This window comes from Salvelinus alpinus, chromosome 26 (assembly GCF_045679555.1).
Source record: "Salvelinus alpinus chromosome 26, SLU_Salpinus.1, whole genome shotgun sequence".
Classification (NCBI taxonomy): Eukaryota; Metazoa; Chordata; class Actinopteri; order Salmoniformes; family Salmonidae; genus Salvelinus; species Salvelinus alpinus.
Window position 1 is genome coordinate 30,062,498 of NC_092111.1, and position 20,803 is coordinate 30,083,300.

The 20,803-nt window shown below is 41.5% G+C and overlaps 1 protein-coding gene across 1 annotated transcript in view; it reads right to left on the reverse strand.

Annotated features, from left to right (window-relative positions):
• The window catches only part of rftn1a (raftlin, lipid raft linker 1a), a 39,992-nt gene extending 20,962 nt beyond the window's left edge, over nt 1–19,030 (reverse strand). Inside the window, exons 1-2 of the mRNA XM_071368646.1 lie at nt 18,606–19,030; nt 9,683–9,834 (exon numbers count right to left, since the gene is read on the reverse strand). Coding sequence (XP_071224747.1) covers nt 9,683–9,830 — 148 coding nt within the window. The 5' untranslated portion in view covers nt 9,831–9,834; nt 18,606–19,030. The remainder of the gene's footprint in view (nt 1–9,682; nt 9,835–18,605) is intronic.
• Between the last annotated feature and the right edge of the window lie 1,773 nt (nt 19,031–20,803).

A 20,803-nucleotide genomic window follows, 5' to 3' on the forward strand; every position in this document is an offset into this window, starting at 1 on the left:
GTTGGACTAGTAACCGAAAGGTTGCAAGATCAAATTCCCGAGCTGACAAGGTAAAAATATGTTGTTCTGCCCCTGAACAAGGCAGTTAACCCAGTGTTCCTAGGCTGTCATTGTAAATAAGAATTTGTTCTTAACTGACTTGCCTAGTTAAATAAAGGTTAAATGAAAAAATATATATATATACATATTCCAGTCACCCAGCTCAATGTAACATTGACAGGTTTAGGCTACTACATGATACTCACATTTTTCCTATACCCATCATGAGGTTGCAACAACCTAGCCTATGAATGAAAGTTTATAACGTAGGTGCACAGGTCGAGAGAAAATTTGTAGTAATCAAGGTGACAGAAAGTGACACATTCAATACTACATTGCACACTCTTGCCTGCATCTAGCTGATCTAGGGTGCAATCATTAGTCCAGCGTTTCCCAAACTCTGTCCTGTGGACCTCAAGGGGTGCACACTTAGTTTTTGCCCTAGCACTACACAGCTGATTCAAATAATTAAAGCTTCATGATTAGTTGATTATTTGAATCAGCTGTGTAGTGCTTTGAAGAAGAAAAAAACACATGTACCCCATGGGGTCCCCAGGACCGAGCTTGGGAAACCCTGCATTAGTCTAACAATTGCAAACGAGAGTTTCTATTGGACAAATTCAGGTATGTTTATACCCATTCTGTTCTGTTTGCTTCCGTTTATGATATAAAATAAAAAAAATCCAACGGAATCGGTGGAATGAATACACCCCTGATCACACACAAACACAGTTCCCTTACATTGCAGCCACATACAAACAGCATGATCACTTTGTTCATTTAACAATTCCTTCTCGCATCTACGCGCTCTCCTTCTCTCACCTTTTCCCTTCGCTTGTGGACTTCAGTGCACAACACATCAGCTAATTGTGACCAGGCAAAAAAACTTTCCAAGTCAAACCGTCATATCATAACCGCTACACACAGCCTACATCATTGTCAACATAGCTACTAGAATTAACCAGCTAGTAAACCCGCTACAATCATGCAGTACAGTGTACAGTCAGCAAGCAGTTTAGCAGTTACACCGGCGGGCCCCTGGTTGCAATAAATTAATCAAACCAAAAACATACCTTGACTTGGAAAAGTTCCAGTGTGGATAGCCATAGCCTGCTAGCTAACATAGCATCCTTCTATGTGTGAGCCGGGTGTTTGAGTAGGCTAAACTAGCTAGCTAAGTGAAAAAATACAACGAAATATAGCTATCTCTCGCTATCTCTTGCTTCTCTTTCATTTTAATTAGAAACGTATAACATCTGAAAATGTAGCTTGACTCTTACCCATATAAATGAATAAACGCTTCATGGCAACGTGTCTTTTCCGTTTGATTTGTAGCTAGCTGCAGCTTGTTTGGCCAGTTGTGTCAAGTCAATCTGGTTCACACTGGCCGTGTGCAGAAAGTAGTCCATCACAAATAAAGTAATAGTGCAAAAATGTCTTGAATACAAAGTTTTATGTTTGGAGCAAATCCAATACAACACATTACCGAGTACCACTCTCCATATTTTCAAGCATATTGGTGGCTGCATCATGTTATGGCAGTGGAGGCTCCTCAGAGGAGGAAGGGGAAGTGAAACATTTCAAAAAGTGAACCATTAAAGTTACCTTTTTTAGATAAAACTATACTAAATATATATAGCTAGCACTGCAGTGCATAAAGTGTGGTGAGTAGTTAACTAAAAGAGAGAAAGACAATAGGTGAACAGTTTTGAACAAATTCAAGTGAAAAAAAACGGAATATAGCTAGCTCACGCTCTCTCTTGATTCTCGAAGAAATGCATTTGTTCAAAACTGTTCAACTATTGTCTATCTTTTAGTCAACTACTCACCACATTTTATACAATGCAGTGCTAGCTAGCTGTAGCTAATTCTTTCAGTACTAGATTAATTATCTGATCCTTTGATTGGGTGAACAACACGTCAGTTCATGCTGCAAAGTTTGAGGACATCCTCCAGACGTTGTCATAATTACTGTGTAAGTCTATGGAAGGGGGTGAGAACCATGAGAACCATGAGCCTCCATGAGTACACAGAGCAGGACGGAAACTAGCTGTCCTCCGGCAACGCCACGGTGCTACCCTACAGAGTGCTGTTGAAGCTACTGTAGACCTTCATTGCAAAACAGTCTGTTTTAATCAATTATTTGGTGACGTGAAAATATTTTGTATAGTTTTATCTAAAAAGGATATCTTTCATGTTTCACTTCCCCATCCTCCTCTGAGGAGCCTCCACTGCCATAAGATGATGCAGCCACCACTACGCTTGAAAATATGGAAAGTGGTACTCAGTAATGTGTTGTATTGGATTTGCTACAAACCAAACGGAAAAGACACGCTGCCGTGAAGCGTTCATTCATTTATACGGGAAAGAGTCAAGCTACATTTTCAGATATTATACGTTTCTAAATTTGTCAGAAAGTTGTTTTCATTGCAAGTTAAAGTGTACTGTTAGCTAGGTCGCAAACGTTAGCTTGCTGGCTCGTTACATGTATGACTGGTGTTCAAATGTTATTAGTATCTCAGAAAGACATTTGCATTGCTAGTTATAGTCTAATGTCAGCTAGCTAGCTAACATTGAACTGATTTAGTTAGCTTTAGCTATCTGCATATTTCTACTACAGCATTTCATGCATGGTGGCTAGCTATGACAATCCATTTGTACTTTAGCTATGGGTTGGGATTATGGTTCATTGTTTAGCTAGCTAGCTAAATGTCTAAACAAAAGACTCACCGGATTACATGACCGATCAAGTTAGCCAGGTTTGTCGGGGGGTGATTACAGCCATCTATTGTATTTCATGTCTAGACAATAGTGACCCATCCACTTAGCTAGATGTGGCTAGGGGGTAGTTAAAACATTTCTTTCACATGACCTATCGATTTAGACAAGTGTATCTGGGTAATCTAATAATTCTAAAATATCTGGACACATTCTAGTTTTGATATTGCTGTAATACAAATATGCAAGTAACCATTTCACTGTACCTTCTGTATCCTGTGCATCTGACATATCAACTTTGATTTTATTTCATATAGTGTGTGTTTACCAGACACGGCGATGTGAAGAACAACATGACCTGCACCAAAGTCAGATTAGGATATGGGCCAAGGATTAGATAAAGAGTATTTCCTTGTTGTAGGCTACTACTTTCACCACTTTTAGTCTTGAAATCTTTGGTTGTGCTAAACTACTGTTTAGCACATGTAACATATACGTTTTGCAAATTCTTAAAATATTGTCCGTTTTGGAAATTCGAACATAATACGAATTGTAATTAGTAACATATCATACTAAACGGAGAGTCTCGGATTTACGTACAGAATATTACGAAATGCTCTGAAATCAGGTTGCAGAGACTGGGTGTATTGATACACCATCCAGTGTAATTCATAACTTCAACATGCTCAAAGGGATATTTATTGTCTGTTTATTTTTTCACCCATCTACCAATAGGTGCCCTTCTTTGCGAGGCATTGGAAAACCTCCCTGGTCTTTGTGATTGAATCTGTGTTTGAAATTCACTGCTCGACTGAGGGACCTTACAGATAATTGTATGTGTGGGGTACAGAGATGAGGTAGTCATTCAAAAATCATGTTAAACACTATTATTGCACACAGAGTGAGTCAAGGCAACTTATTTTTTATTTAACCTTTATTTAATTTAATTCTTATTTACAATGACGGCCTACCCCGGCCAAACCCGGACGACGCTGGGCCAATTATATGCCGTCCTATAGGACTCCCAATCATGGCCGGTTGTGATACAGTCTGGAACCAGGGTCTGTAGTGACTTATTATTAAGGGACTTGCACATTTTACTCCTGAACTTACAGTTGAAGTCGTAGGTTTACATACACCTTAGCCAAATACATTTCAACTCAGTTTTTCACAATTCCTGACATTTAATCCCAGTAAAAATTCCCTGTTTTAGGTCAGTTAGGATTACCACTTTATTTTAAGAATGTGAAATGTCAGAATAATAGTAGAGAGAATTATTTATTTCAGATTTTATTTTACAAAAGTTTTACATACACTCAATTAGTATTTGGTAGCATTGCCTTTAAATTGTTTAACTTGGGTCAAACGCTTCGGGTAGCATTCCATAAGCTTCCCACAATAAGTTGGGTGAATTTTGGCCCATTCCTCCTGACAGAGCTGGTGTAACTAAGTCAGGTTTGTAGGCCTCCTTGCTCGCACACACTTTTTATGTTCTGCCCACAAATTTTCTTGAGGTCAGGGCTTTGTGATGGCCACTCCAATACCTTGACTTTGTTGTCCTAAAGCCATTTTGCCACAGCTTTGGAAGTATGCTTGGGGTCATTGTCCATTTGGAAGACCCATTTGCGAACAAGCTTTAACTTCCTGACTGATGTCTTGAGATGTTGCTTCAATATATTCACATAAATTTTCTTCCTCATGATGCCATTTATTTTGTGAAGTGCACCAGTCCCTCCTGCAGCAAAGCACCCCCACAACATGAAGATGCCACTCCTGTACTTCACGGTTGGGATGGTGTTCTTCGGCTTGCAAGCCTCCCCCTTTTTCCTCCAAACATAACGATGGTCATTATGGCCAAACAGTTCTATTTTTGTTTCATCAGACCAGAGGACATTTCTCCAAACAGTACGATCTTTGTCCCCATGTGCAGTTGCAAACCGTAGTCTGGCTTTTTTATGGCGGTTTTGGAGGAGTGGCTTCTTCCTTGCTGAGTGGCCTTTCAGGTTATGTCGATATTGGACTCATTTTACTGTGTATATAGATACTTTTGTACCTGTTTCCTTCAGCATCTTCACAAGGTCCTTTGGTGTTGTTCTGGGATTGATTTGCACTTTTTGCACCAAAGTACGTTCATCTCTAGGAGACAGAACGCCTCTCCTTCCTGAGCGGTATGATGGCTGCGTGGTCCCATGGTGTTTATACTTGCGTACTATTGTTTGTACAGATGAACGTGGTACATTCATGCGTTTGGAAATTGCTCTCAAGGATGACCCAGACTTGTGGAGGTCTACCATTTTTTTTCTGAGGTCTTGGCAGATTTCTTTTGATTTTCCCATGATGTCAAGGAAAGAGGCACTGAGTTTGAAGGTAGGCCTTGAAATACATCCACAAGTACACCTCCAATTGACTCAAATTATGTCAATTAGCCTATCAGAAGCTTCTAAAGCATGACATAATTTTCTGGAATTTTCCAAGCTGTTTAAAGGCACAGACCCACTGGAATTGTGAAACAGTAAATTATAAGTTAAATAATCTGTCTGTAAACAATTGTTGGAAAAATTACTTGTGTCATGCACAAAGTAGATGTTCTAACCGACTTGCCAAAACTATAGTTTGTTAACAAGAAATGTGTGGAGTGGTTGAAAAACGAGTTTTAATGACTCCAACCTAAGTGTATGTAAACTTCCGACTTCAACTGTATTTCGGCTTGCCATAAGAAAGGGGTTAAATACTTATTGACTACAGACATTTGAGCTTGAATTTTTTTATTAATTTGTCAAAATTTCTAAAAACATAATTCCACTTTGAATTTATAAGGGTATTGTGCCGAGGGCAAAGATAAAAACAATCACAATGTAATCACTTTTAAATTCAGGCTGTAACACAACAAAATGTGGAAAAAGACAAGGGGTGTGAATACTTTCTGAAGGCAATATAAATATAAATATATATATATACAGTACCAGTCAAAGTTTGGACACACCTACTCATACATAGGTTTTTCTTTAGTTTTTACTATTTTATACATTGTAGAATAATAGTGAAGACATCAAAACTATGAAATAACACATATGGAATCAGGTAGTAACCACAAAAGTGTTAAACAAATCAAAATATATTTTATATTTGAGATTCTTCAAAGTAGCCACCCTTTGCCTTAATGACAGCTTTGGTACACTCTTATTACACTCCATTTTATATATATATATTTTTATTGATCAGAAGGCCTTCAAAAAGGGGGGCCGCCAGTTGTCCATCCCTGCTCTATGCCTTGAAAGAGAAAACGTTGAATCCAAAGCCAAGCCCATGTATCTGAGTGAATTAACAACTGTGACTAGATATAGATAGTCTCTGAATGGAAATGAGTAGACAGACATGGTTATTTATTTTTCATTACTTTGTGGGAGTCATGAAGTCACAGAGGGAGAAATAATATTAATAATGGAAACTAAATTAAATTAAACCGTAAATTTGACCGTGGGTTCTCTTCAATGTCAGCCTGAGAGACAGACCGATTCCTCACTGGACGCATGCACACACACACACACTGTTTCTCTCACACACACCACATCTCTGTCTCATACACACATGCGTCTACACACACAAATCCCATTGCTGGGAATGAAGTCTCAATCTTCACAAACAATCAGATAATCCTTCAGGAATCCTTCACTCGCTCTCTTGGTCTCTCTCCATGACACACACGCAAAAATATGTACACACACAAAAACAATACTGGGAGTATCTTCCTTGATCCCCTCAGCAGAGCACTGCTATGCAGACGTAAGGAGCTCATGTGGCATCAAGGAATTTACCATATAAATGACCTGCCTGTCTGTCTAGAGACAAGATGACAATACTCCCTAGCCTGAAATCTATTGTGTGTGTGTGTGTGTGTGTGTGTGTGTGTGTGTGTGTGTGTGTGTGTGTGTGTGTGTGTGTGTGTGTGTGTACGCACTAAAGTGAGGTTGAGTGTATGCATTTCGCTACACCACAAGCATTTCACTACACCCGCAATAACATCTGCTAAACACGTGTATGTGACCAATAACATCTGCTAAACACGTGTATGTGACCAATAACATCTGCTAAACACGTGTATGTGACCAATAACATCTGCTAAACACGTGTATGTGACCAATAACATCTGCTAAACACGTGTATGTGACCAATAACATCTGCTAAACACGTGTATGTGACCAATAACATCTGCTAAACACGTGTATGTGACCAATAACATCTGCTAAACACGTGTATGTGACCAATACATTTGATTTGATGAGTTGAGTTTTTTTAATGTGTGTGTACGCATTTGCGTCTACAGTACAGCATGGGCATGTGTGCTGCTCTAAGCAGGCTCCCATCCAGCTCATGATAAGCTTTACAGAAATGGAGGAGGCTGAATTCAGAGCTGTTGTCTGGTTGGTCATGACTTCCTCTGCTAGAGTTCCAAATGGTGCCCTAGTCCGTTTATAGTGCACCATAAAAAGCAACCTAGTTCCTGTTGTGTATGGAATAGGGTGCCATTTGGGATGCACCCACTGTCTGTATTGGGCTGGCTGCTGAATGTTCTGAGTATGTAGCAAATTCAACCACTGTCTGTATTGGGCTGGCTGCTGAATGTTCTGAGTATGTAGCAAATTCAACCACTGTCTGTATTGGGCTGGCTGCTGAATGTTCTGAGTACGTAGCAAATTCAACCACTATCTGTATTGGGCTGGCTGCTGAATGTTCTGAGTACGTAGCAAATTCAACCACTATCTGTATTGGGCTGGCTGCTGAATGTTCTGAGTACGTAGCAAATTCAACCACTGTCTGTATTGGGCTGGCTGCTGAATGTTCTGAGTACGTAGCAAATTCAACCACTGTCTGTATTGGGCTGGCTGCTGAATGTTCTGAGTACGTAGCAAATTCAACCACTGTCTGTATTGGGCTGGCTGCTGAATGTTCTGAGTACGTAGCAAATTCAACCACTGTCTGTATTGGGCTCGCTGCTGAATGTTCTGAGTACGTAGCAAATTCAACCACTGTCTGTATTGGGCTGGCTGCTGAATGTTCTGAGTACGTAGCAAATTCAACCACTGTCTGTATTGGGCTGGCTGCTGAATGTTCTGAGTACGTAGCAAATTCAACCACTGTCTGTATTGGGCTGGCTGCTGAATGTTCTGAGTACGTAGCAAATTCAACCACTGTCTGTATTGGGCTGGCTGCTGAATGTTCTGAGTATGTAGCAAATTCAACAACTGACTGACTCAACTTCCTGCATCCATTCCTAAATACAGTGTGAGGGAAAGTTCATTTTAACATGGACAAAGTGAGGTTTAAAAATCCAGAAACATCTCCCTTTATCACACCCTCCCTCTTTCCCCAACTCTCTCTTTTCACTCTCTCTGCACAATCTCTTCTGTTCTGTCACAATAGCAGAATTAGTATATTTAGAACCCAGCAGCCTCATGGGACTTCTCATCAAACACTCCCAAAACACTGCTGCGCAAAACACACACACACACAAAGACACACACACTTCATTCCCTAAACACTGTGCAGAACATCAACTAGAGTCCTCTCTCATCTCCCTCTCGTTTTCAGAGGTAGGAAGAGGGCGTGGATTAGTCTGAACTGTACAGCTAAATCTTTGGTACTGTGGGATGCCTACTCACACAGAGATGATCTTGAAATATACACCCTGGTTACAAACCTTGGTCTTGAAGAGCTACAGAATTCCAAATTAGACTTCTAGCCACTTCATATACAGTGGGATCTGAAATTATTGACGCCCTTGATAAAGATGAGCAAAACTGACAGTATAAAATAATTCAAATACCGAGCTATATTGTATGCTAAAAAAATTGGGATATTATATTATTTTATACTAGCACAATTCCTCAGAGAAAGACAGATCATCATTCTAAATAAGAATTTGTTCTGTATAAATAAAGGTGAAATTAAGGTAAAAAAATATATTTTAACAAGTACTACTTTTTTCTCCTAAAAAGGTAGGAGTCAAAATGATTGACACTCCTGTTTTTAATACCTTTAATTACCTCACCACGTGAGGATAAAGCCACTGAGACGTTTTTTTCTGTTTTATGAGTTGGAGAACGCATTGGGAGGGATCTAAACCAGACCTCCATACACAATCTATCCAGATCTTTGATATCCTTAGTATGTGCTTATGGACTGTCCTCTTCAATATAAACCACAGGTTTTCAATGGATTTCAAGTCCGGAGACAGACGGCCATTGTAAAATGTTTATTTTGTGAACAATTAACTATTTATTTGTGGATTTGTATGTGTGCTTGGGGTTATTGTCTTGCAGGAAGACACACTTGTGGCCAAGTTTCAGCCTCCTGGCAAAGGCAACCATGTTTTTGGCAAAAATGTCCAGGTACTGGGTAAAGTTCATGATGTTGACCTTAAGGCCCCAAGACCAGTGGAATCAAAATAGCCCCATAACATCAAATATCCACCACCATATTTTACAGTAGGTATGAGGTTCTTTTCTGCTCATGCATTCTCATTTTTATGCCAAACTGACCACTGGTATGCGTCGCCAAAGACCTCTATTTTCATGTCATTCAACAAATGTAAACGCATGGAGTTTGATAAATCTCATTGGCACTTGGATTGGAATATACCAGTGCTTTGGTCAGGTGACATATAGATCTGGATAAATCAAATGGATTCCTGTCTAATCCTTTATGATGACTAGGGGTTGAATTAGAATTCACTACTGGAGCTAGACGTGTGTGTGTGTGTGTGTGTGTGTGTGTGTGTGTGTGTGTGTGTGTGTGTGTGTGTGTGTGTGTGTGTGTGTGTGTGTGTGTGTGTGTGTGTGTGTGTGTGTGTGTGTGTGTGTGTGTGTGTGTGTGTGTGTGTGTGTGTGTGTGTGTGTGTGTTTGTGTGCCTGTCCATATTCCCTACCTTCCTTCCCCAGCAGGAAGTCCAGAAAGTGGTAGGTGTAGGCCACGCCCACCTTGGTCTCCACCTGCGGTCGTCGGAGGGTGGAGTAGATCTTCCCGGGACTCTTCTCCTCCCCAGTCCTCCGCAGCTTAGGAAGCCTGCAGCCCATCCCTCTGCAGGGAGAAAGATATAGAGAGGAGGGAGAGGAGTTAGATTGAAAGGAAGAGAGAAAGCAAAGTAAGAAAGAGAGAGATGAAGAGAATGAGATGGAGAGAAAGAGACCGGGAGAGAGAGGAGAGAGATGGAGAGATGGAGTGAGAGGGAAGAGAAAAATAATTAGCATAAAGATAAACTTGTTTCTAAATATAAACCCGTCACAGGTGTTGCATTATAGTATTAAACCCTGCCTCTGTCTGCCGTGAGAAACTATGGTGGATAATGTGTCACAACGCACACACAGCTCGCACACACACAACCATGAACACGTACACACACCAATAATACAGGAATATGAATGTGTCAACCATTACATGGCTGGTGGCCTCAGATACGGGCATTCACTAATCAAATCTGGGTGATTGGGAGCGACATGTTTGATCAGAATGAATTAAAGCAGAAATGAAACTCAGATTTCCTGCCCTGTCGACCATGACAACATTGGCACTGGAGGAGACGAGAGAAGGAAAGGAGGGGGAGAGGAGGGAAGGTAGGGAGGAGGAGGAGAGGAAAATAATGCAAAAATAAGGAACTAGGGAAGAGGAGAAGAGAGGAGATGAGGGTCAGAATGAAAAGGAGAGGAAATAGAGGAACTAGGGAAGAGAAGAGAGGAGGGTCAGAATGAAAAGGAGAGGAAATAGAGGAACTAGGGAAGAGAAGAGAGGAGGGTCAGAATGAAAAGGAGAGGAAATAGAGGAACTAGGGAAGAGAAGAGAGGAGGGTCAGAATGAAAAGGAGAGGAAATAGAGGAACTAGGGAAGAGAAGAGTGGAGTGTCAGAATGAAAAGGAGAGGAAATAGAGGAACTAGGGAAGAGAAGAGAGGAGGGTCAGAATGAAAAGGAGAGGAAATTGAGGAAGAGGAAAAAGAAAACGAGTAAAAGAAAGGATGCAAGGAAGTAAAGGAGGAGACAAGAGAAGGAGAGGAACAGAGTAAGAGAGGGTTTAGAAAGGAGGACAAGGGACATGGGGTTCTGAGGAAACGGGAGAGAAGAAGAGGAGAGGAAGAGAGGAGCGGAGGATCCAGAAGTCAGTTGGGTGGAGTGGAGCGTCGTCAGGCTAATCCCTTGTGACATTGTCGCTACGATATGACCGTCTTCGCGGTTACCGTTAAAATCCCTGTCAGATACGGCTGGTTAGAGCCGCAAGGAGAAGACAGTGTGTGTGTGTTAATGTGTGTGTGTGTGTGTGGTTTAAGTCACACTGAGCCAACACAGAAATATGTGTGACACCTCTGACTGTGTGTGTGTTAACGTGTGTGTGTAGTTTAAGTCACATTGAGCCGATACGGAAAGGTGTATGACAACTCTCAGGTGAGTGTGTGTGTGTGTGTGTGAGGGTAATGGGGACTAATGCAGCCAAGCCGGGTGTGTAAATGTGTGTGATCAGTGTGTATAATGACACCAAGTCCCTTTAGGCCCACAGCAGCACAGACACAGACATTATCGCAACTAACGAGTCTAAGAGACTGCATAGTCAAAGATTTACATCAAATAGCCTGGTGGTGACCAAGTGTCTCCAGCAGAGAGCAACATGCTCTAAAAGTTCAAAACTTCCAATGAACAACATTACATTACATTTAAGTCATTTAGCAGACGCTCTTATCCAGAGCGACTTACAAATTGGTGCATTCACCTTATGATATCCAGTGGAACAGCCACTTTACAATAGTGCATCTAACTCTTTTAAGGGGGAGGGGGGGGGTTAGAAGGATTACTTTATCCTATCCTATCCTAACATAATGGATGCGTTTACATAATTCATCTTCCCTCTTCCTCCAGACTGTTTTCTCTCCTTACCCATTCAGGTACATTCGTGGAGAACATGCCTTCAATTTCATTAACCATAAGAGGAAACTATATGAGTGAGTGAGTGAGTGAGTGAGTGAGTGAGTGAGTGAGTGAGTGAGAGAGAGAGAGAGAGAGAGAGAGAGAGAGAGAGAGAGAGAGAGAGAGAGAGAGAGAGAGAGAGAGAGAGAGAGAGAGAGAGAGAGAGAGAGAGAGAGAGAGAGAGAGAGAGAGAGAGAGAGAGAGAGAGCATATACAGTAGGTATACATGTTGAAAGTATGGGAGAGAATGAGAGGAGGGGGAGAGAAACCTCCAGACTCTCCAGTCGACAAGCATCATTGCACAGAGACGGGTCGTTTCAGCAAGCCATGACACCCACCATCTCAGATTGTTCTGAAATAGTTTATGTAGTTAGAAACAGATAAATTAGTAGTTAGAAACAGATAAGTGTTACAGAAAAATTATTTTGCTGAAATATTTATCTAATGAATGCAGATATGCATCTGTTGGTCACAGATCTTCTTTTTTTAGGTAGGGGCGTGGATCAGAAAACCAGTCAGTATCTTGTGTTAACACCATCTGCCTCATGCATCTCCTTCTTGATAAGGCTGGTGATTGTGGCCTGTGGAATGTTGTCCCGCTCCTCTTCAATGGCTGTGCGAAGTTGCTGGATATTGTCAGGAACTGGAACAAGCTGTCATTCATGTCGAACCAGAGCATCCTAAACGTGCTCAATGGGTGACATGTCTGATGAGTATGCAGGCCATGGAAGAGCTGGGACAGGAATTGTGTACAGATCCTTGTGACATGGAGCTGTGAATTATCATGCTGAAACATTGAGGTGATGGCGGTGGATGAATGGCACAACAATGGGCCTCAGGATCTCATCACGGTATCATGTGCATTCTAAGTTCCATTGATAAAATGCAATTGTGTTCGTTGTTCGCAGCTTATGCCTGCCTGCCCATACCATAACCCCACCGCCACCATGGGGCACTTTGTTCACAACGTTGACATCAGCAAACCACTCTCCGAAAACAACGCAGATTAACTGAGATTCATCCATGAAGAGCACACTTCTCCAGCATTCCAGTGGCATTTGAAGGTGAGCATTTGCCCACTGAAGTCAGTTACGACGCCGAACTGCAGTCAGGTCAAGACCCTGGTGAGGACAATGAGCACGCAGATGACCTTCCCTGAGACGGTTTCTGACAGTTTGTGCAGAAATTCTTCGGTTGTCCAAACCTACAGTTTCATCAGCTGTCCAAGTGGCTGGTCTCAGACGATCCTGGCTGGTCTCAGACCAGGTGAAGAAGGTGAAGAAGCTGGATGTGGAGGTCCTGGGCTGGCGTGGTTACACATGGTCTGTGGTTGTGAGGCCAGTTGGACATACTGCCAAATTCTCTAAAATGACATTGAGGCGGCTTATGGTAGATAAATTAACATTTAATTATCTGGCAACAGCTCTGTTGGACATTCCTGTAGTCAGCATGCCAATTGCACACTCCCTCAAAACTTGAGACATCTGTGGCATTGTGTTGTTTGACAAAACTGCACATTTTAGAGTGGCCTTTTATTGTCCCCAGTACAAGATGCACCTGTGTAATGATCATGCTGTTTAATCAGCTTCTTGATATGCCACACCTGTAAGGTGGATGGATTATCTTGGCAAAGGAAAAATGCTCACTAACAGGGATGTAAACTTTTTTTGTGCATATGGAACATTTCTGGGATCTTTGATTTCAGCTCATGAAACATGGGACCAACACTTTATATGTTGCTTTTATGTAACCGATGTGAAATGGCTAGCTAGTTAGTGGTGGTGCGCGCTAATAGCGTTTCAATCGGTGACGTCACTCGCTTTGAGACCTTGAAGTAGTGGTTCCCCTTGCTCTGCAAGGGCCGCGGCTTTTGTGGAGCGATGGGTAACGATGCTTCGTGGGTGACTGTTGTTGATGTGTGCAGAGGGTCCCTGGTTCACGCCCGGGTCGGGGCGAGGGGACGGACTAAAGTTAAACTGTTACATTTATATTTTTGTTCAGTATATAAGTAACATCATTGAGTTACACAACCCTTTTTTATACTTTAGGATGGTTTAGACATAAAGTGAAAAAATGCTAATATAGTCACAATCGACTGGCATTGGATTTGTGACAAAAATACTAAAAAGCATTTGAAACAGTGGCCAGGTAAACAAAACCAAAGCATGGGGTGCTGTCATACCTGGTCCATAGCAGTGTTAATTTTGGCTCAAATCTTGGTCCATGTGCTCAAGTCTGAGTCCACATTAACTCAAAATAAAGTTATTTACCCACTGAGATAGTGTAGTGGCAAGAGGAATTTAGTCAATAAACGGAACAAGGTGTAGCCTTAACAAATGGTGCGCAAGTAGCCTAGTTTTAGACCGGCCCGCAATATGTTTTATGAATGTAAAATGTGGTACACCAACGCACACAAAAAAACTTAGCACCAGTATTATGTGTCATATCTTAAGAACTGTAATCTCTCAAGCCCTTTTCACTAAGAAAAAGAGGGAGACTTGGCTACTGTGGCTACAGAACCTGGCTATGAAATGCAGTAGGGAACGTGGGAAGGTTTGGGCGAGACTACAAATTCAAAGACACCCTACTTTTCTATACTCAAGGGAGGGGAAAACATGGCTAGACTGTTGTTTTACAATTAAACTCAAGACTGCTATTGTTTTTACTTTCATGAAGCAGCTTGTGTTTCTTAACCAGGGTAGCTAACTAGAAGGCTGGTGGTGACTGGTTAGCTATGGGGAAGCAAGTGAGTCACCTACGCGATGTGTATAATCGGAAGCCTGTCTGCCCACACTCATTGCTTGCTCCCCGCAGCTCACCAGCTGATGTAGGGTGTGTGTGTCTCGGGTGTGGCGCATCGTTCCCACTACTGAACAGAACTGCGCTGTGCATCTGTGCTGCTAATATTAATTTTATTCATATTATTTTATATTTTATTCATATTATTAACAGTCCACTTAGTAGTCCGATTTTAGTTACAGAGAATTTTGTCTTGTCTCGTTTTAGTCAACTGAAATGAAAAATCTTTTTCATTAAGTTATAGTTTTTTCTGGGTCTATTTAGTCAGTTATAGTCTCGTCATTTGAAACTGAAAAATAGGTTTGATGAACATTTTTGTCACTATTTTTGTTGACAAAATTAGCACTAGTCCATAGACCGCTTACAGGGTAAGAAACCCAATATGTAATTTTGTAATTTGGGTGAACTACCCCTTTAACAATGTGGGGGATTCAAAAAAAGAAGCAATAACCTACTAGCAGGAACAGCACCATCTAGTGGTAAGAACGTGGTAATATCAGGATGTAGGAAGGGACATAAACCCAACAACTTCAATTACTAATTTCTCTGAACAGGGGAAAAAACATCACCAAAATCACTGAGAATACATTCCATAGGATGAAGAAAATACTCAGAGCCACAGCTCCATACTACATTATTGATGTTGAGGTGGGATTGGCGTGGGGTGTGGTTCTGTGGTTGGCTTTTGACAATTTCTTTGGATTCCTCATTGTTAAAAAATTTAAGTCCAAATCGGATATTAGGTACAATATTTATAGATGGGTTAGCTGAGAATGTCACAAAAAACGATGCACACGCTTCGATGGTGCGGAAGGCCGTGTGTTGTGAGTCTGGATGGCCAGATAGCTAGCAGCAATGACAATAAACTCCATGTGGGGAATCGTAAGTGGCTCGTTTCAGTTAGTTTTATCTTGTTCTTGATACCATGTCTTGTTTTGAGGTGTGTTGACTGATGTCACATCTATGCTAATTTAGCTCAAATCCACTAGGCAACTAACCAACAACTGTAACGATGTATTTGAGAGACAAGTGCCCACTGTGCAACTTCATTTATGCTTTTAATAAACATTGGAGACTAAATATAGTTTAGATGTTGTCAACAATCTAAGCCAACCCATCTGATTTGCCCCATAGTTGTGCACACATCGGTTTGTTGCTAAACAACCAACCAGTCTATTTAATGTTATACAGTTGAAGTCGGAAGTTTACATACACCTTAGCCAAATAGATTTAAACTCAGTTTTTCACAATTCCTGACATTTAATCCTAGTAAGAATTCCCTGTCTTAGGTCAGTTAGGATCACCACTTTATTTTAAGAATGTGAAATGTCAGAATAATAGTAGAGAATGATTTTATTTCTTTCATCACATTCCCAGGGGGTCAGAAGTTTACATACACTCAATTAGTATTCGGTAGCATTGCCTTTACATAAAATGCATAGTTTGAGCTACTCCCGGAAGTGATGTTGCAGGCTAGCTCAGTGCCGCCCCCTCTCACTAAGTAACTCAAGTTGAAGGCCGACTGGGGTACTGCAGGCTGCCATTAGCAACTAAATTATCCTTATAACTTCATCTGTGTGCGATTTTAAATTAATAGTTTCCAGGACATACATCTGGTGTATTAGAAGCAATTATATTGTTACCATTATTTTCTTTAAAAAAATATGTTTATTTACATGAAGATTGACCACGAAGATTGCCATTTTCCCATTCACTATAATGGGGATCCTGTTTTCTGCAAACAATGCCTGCAGCACTGCGGTCGGCCTTGAACTTCTGTGGCTTCAATGAGGGTGCAGTCGTTCTCCCCTTGTGTAGACAGACGGTAGTGGGGGCCTTCTGTTCACTTCTCTTATTGCTCTAGCAGCAGAAGAATGTCCCCTGCTGAGAATGCTTTTCCCATAAAGTAGTCCAACCGTATTTTCCACTAATCCTGTAAAAGAGACTGCTTCCGTTATTAGAACACACAGATAAACTACAAACATACTCTGTCCCCTAGGCTTGTATTAAACACACTGTCTGCTAGGCTTGTATTAAACACACTGTCTGCTAGCACAGGGGGAGAACATTAAGGTTAAAGTGGTGCAGGAGGAGACAAGCTTTTAACTGGTTCTACTGTTGAAGAGCTTAACTGGTTCTACTGTTGTAGACCTTAACTGGTTCTACTGTTGAAGACCTTAAGTGGTTCTAGTGTTCCAAGCTTTTAACTGGTTCTACTGTTGAAGCTTTCAACTGGTTCTACTGTTGAAGATTTTAACTGGTTCTACAGTTCCAAGCTTTTATCTGGTTCTACTGTTCCAAGCTTTTAACTGGTTCTACTGTTCCAAGCGTTTAACTGGTTCTACTGTTCCAAGCTTTTAACTGGTTCTACTGTTCCAAGTGTTTAACTGGTTCTTCTGTTCCAAGCGTTTAACTGGTTCTACTGTTGAAGCGTTTAACTGGTTCTACTGTTCCAAGCGTTTAACTGGTTCTACTTTTCCAAGCGTTTAACTTGTTCTACTGTTGAAGCTTTTAACTGGTTATTCTGTTCTGTTGAATCTTAACTGGTTCTACTGTAGTTCTGCTGTTAAAGCTTTTAACTAGTTCTGCTACCTGTGTGGTTTGAAGAGTTGGGTTTGTATGATGAACTGCAGTCCCATCAGAACTGCTCAGCACTACCTGTGGTGATCATTTACCCATTGGCATCATCATCATAATCTTACCACACGGTTAAGGCGAGGCATCCAAATCACCACAAAAAAATACAGAGTCCTTAGAAGTTAAATGAGCAAAGGAAGGCGGTATGAGGAAAGAGAGAAGAGCTGGAGAGAGACAGAGGAGGGCATCTCATTAAAGCAGCTCTTTTAACTGAGTTATTTTAAATGACAGCGCAACCAAACGCGGTTTACACGCGAGGATAATCCGTCTGTGCTGTGGCACCGCTATCTTGGAACTCTTCTGGGGAGCGCAAACGCACGGAGAAACGCCATTCATCTTCCGCGGAGGGAGAGCGCGAGATGCACGGGGATGAAAAGATTCGCACTAAATATGGAAGGGGACGCAGGAAGAAGAACAAAAATTTAAAAGGGGATTAGAGAGAGCACGGGAGAGTGTCAATGTGCTCCGAGGGAGGCATGATCCCTGAAGAAATAAAAGAAACCTAAATGGGTATAAGCTATAATGAATACGATTTCACACACCTGTTTGACGTTGATGAATTGCCTGCAAACATTGTCATCCAATTCATTTCAATGGGTAGCCTGAATCTAGTCTACTTTCCAATAATTACACCAGAAATATTGTCAAACACCCTATGAAAAAAAGTATTTTTTTTGTTTGTGGTGATTTACAAACAAATGTATGCTACATTAAAAAAAAACGCCAAAAGGGGGCCAACGTGCGTGCGCCTGTGGGTTTTTTGTGCACCTTTCCCTTCTGCATGCACAGGGCACGTGGCGAACTGCTGGTGCCCGTTATAACAATGGCAGTTTAGCAAACAGGAAAAGACAGATCGCTTACGCACCGAATCACACTCTCGCACATTTCTCTGCTCTCTTTCCATCTCTCCAGCTGCGCTTGACACAATTTACTCTGTCACGCATATCTGGGCTTGAGTCCTGCCAGAGAGTGTGGCGTGATTGGAATACTATCCACAAATAGTCGCTGGCACAGACATCAACATCAATATCATACAGCGGATAAGAATCGTTTACAGGTCTTGGCAGGACGTATAACCTATTGTAGAACATTGGTCGGGTGTTAATTAACCGTTATTTAACTGTTGTGACCAGAACTTGTGCTGTGGCCAAAAACGAACCCATGTAAGGGATCCTTCTATAGACAATTCATAACTTCTCCCCTCTCTTTCCAAAAAGTGTGCACTGTACAGTTGAGCCTACACACGTCTCATAAACAATCTTTCCCAAGAGTTTATTTTATCATAGAGGCCCCAGATAGATGTTGCCAGTAGACCTACAACATTAATAAGTGATGAGAATACTTGTCGTTTCATCTAGGATAAGAACAACACCCGTGAACCTTGCCCTACATTTCCATTACATCTTAATACACAAATGTCATTCGTTTTCAGAGAGCTGAGACAAACAACAAAACATAAACATACCCGTTTGGATGTTATCACGGGCAGAGAAGTCGATCCTAGTCAGGACACATGGGCAAGCAATGAGCTCATGTGGTTACACCAACACACCAACACACAAACAAACCCTCACACTCTTTCTGGGGTAAATGTGTCCTCGGTATGTTTCTCTGTGCGCCTATCTGTCAATCCACAGTTGTCGGTGAGATCACCGCGGTTGAAGAGGCACTACCCGCAGTTAAGATCATGCTGCTCCGCTAACCGGATATCCGAATCCTCCCTCTGACAACTGTACAGTACTGTATCCCTCCCTAAGCCCGTGATATCAACTCCTCACACACACTCCGTTCTCTTCTCCCCGCTCACTCCCTCCAATTATATCTCCCTCTATGTGTGTGTTTGAGAGCGTCAGCACGGTCTACCCTTATGCTTCTCTCCTCCCCTTGCTTATTGAACCTTCGCTACAGTTGCAGAATTTAAAACCAGCAGGGAAGGAAGCGCAATAGTATGAGTGAAGAGGAAGCCACAAAGAGTGACTAAAATGGCAAGCTCAATTACTCAATTAGAAATGTCACAAGGGCATGTTATAGCAAGTGCTGTAGGTCTGTTTTAGCACTTGATCATGACTCTGTTTCATTACACATAAGTGTCACTGGACAAAGGCGTCTGTAGAGGGGAGTTTTGAGCCCCAACACTCCGTCTGAACATTAACACGCATTGGTTCTGGAAGGGTTTGGAAGCATAATCATCCTTATTTTGAGGGGTCTCCAGGCATAAGTGACATACAGGGATAATACAGTAAGAACGTGCCATGTTCTGAATTCTGTCGCTGTACATTTCAAAAGTTCTGAACAAATAGTAATATTGACTACGTCTGTCCTAGCTCGCTCAATAATATCTTAATATAAATCACGAATTGCCTCTTATCCACTCGTCGTCCCCTTATGCCATAGTGTGTACATCTCAATTGTCAGTAGAAACCACGTGTTTAAGCAAGTCAGCCATATCAGCTATGTTTTTTTTAAAGGCAGTAAATGAGGTTGAATTAACTGTTTCCCTGCCAGACAATGCTCCGCTGATAGCCAGGTGTAGCAGCGGTAAAATTTTGGGACAGCTTTATGTAGGACCTAACAGTTTGTGGGCACCGCTTGTCATAGTTATAGTGCAATTAATGTATTGTTTTGTGTAGTGGCTTTGTCATGCATAAAAATTAAAAAATAAATCCTGAGTTTTCCCGTCCAAGATTTACATGCTAAAATCGCCACTGGACATACGTTTTTTTGGGGGGGAATTCAGGGTCAACTTACTGTTGAGTTAGAATACACAAGGTGCAAGGTCGAAAATTGGTTGAGCATCAGAAGTTTTTCTATTGTTATGTCAGTCACAGAACATGTAAAGTCCTTGGACTATAAAGAGCACGTTAGTGAAATAAAGGACTAAAGCAACCTATGTCTGTCTGGAAATTGAGTGTGTGTGGGGCATTGTCTGTGTTCAGTCAGTCATGGACAGAAGTTGTTGTTGACAGACTCAAAGCATGTGCATGTTGATGGGTTTGTATGGAAGTTTGTGTTAGGCGTGGATCACCGTTATAAATTCATATTTCATAAAGCCTATTAGACTACTCCATAACTCAGAGCAGCCTGTCTGTGAAGGGGGCAGGTACAGGGAGCATAGGTACACCAGCATACTGCTGTCTGACAAAATGGTCTGTGACCAGAAGAGTCTGATTTGCCTTGACAGAAAAGCAGCTGTGACCAACCAGCAGCCACTTTTGGGGTGTATGCCAAATCAGGGAAGGACTAACCTGAACTTGCCCAATAATAAATGCTAGTTTATGTTGCTAAGCATTTTGCTAAGTCTGCACTAACAAAACCACCCCGGGTCACAAATTGTGTGGAATAGATCAAACAGCGTACCTTCCCCAAAGCTGACTTAAGTTAGGTCCAGCTTCATACATCAATTTAGCTTTGACCATAAAGGAATTGTAGGGCATGTCTGCTCTTTGGATCACACTCTGGGTCTTGACCAACAACCAATTTCAGATGGCAACCAGTCCACAGTGAAGACAGAAAAATACTTCAGAAACTGGACTCATCTGGGAAATAAAGCTCCAAGGGTCATGGATTGAAACTGGGGGAGAAATGTCCACTTGAAAATTGGACTGATGATATACAGTATAACAGTCAAGAAACAATTACAGCTTTCAGTAAAGTACGACGGTG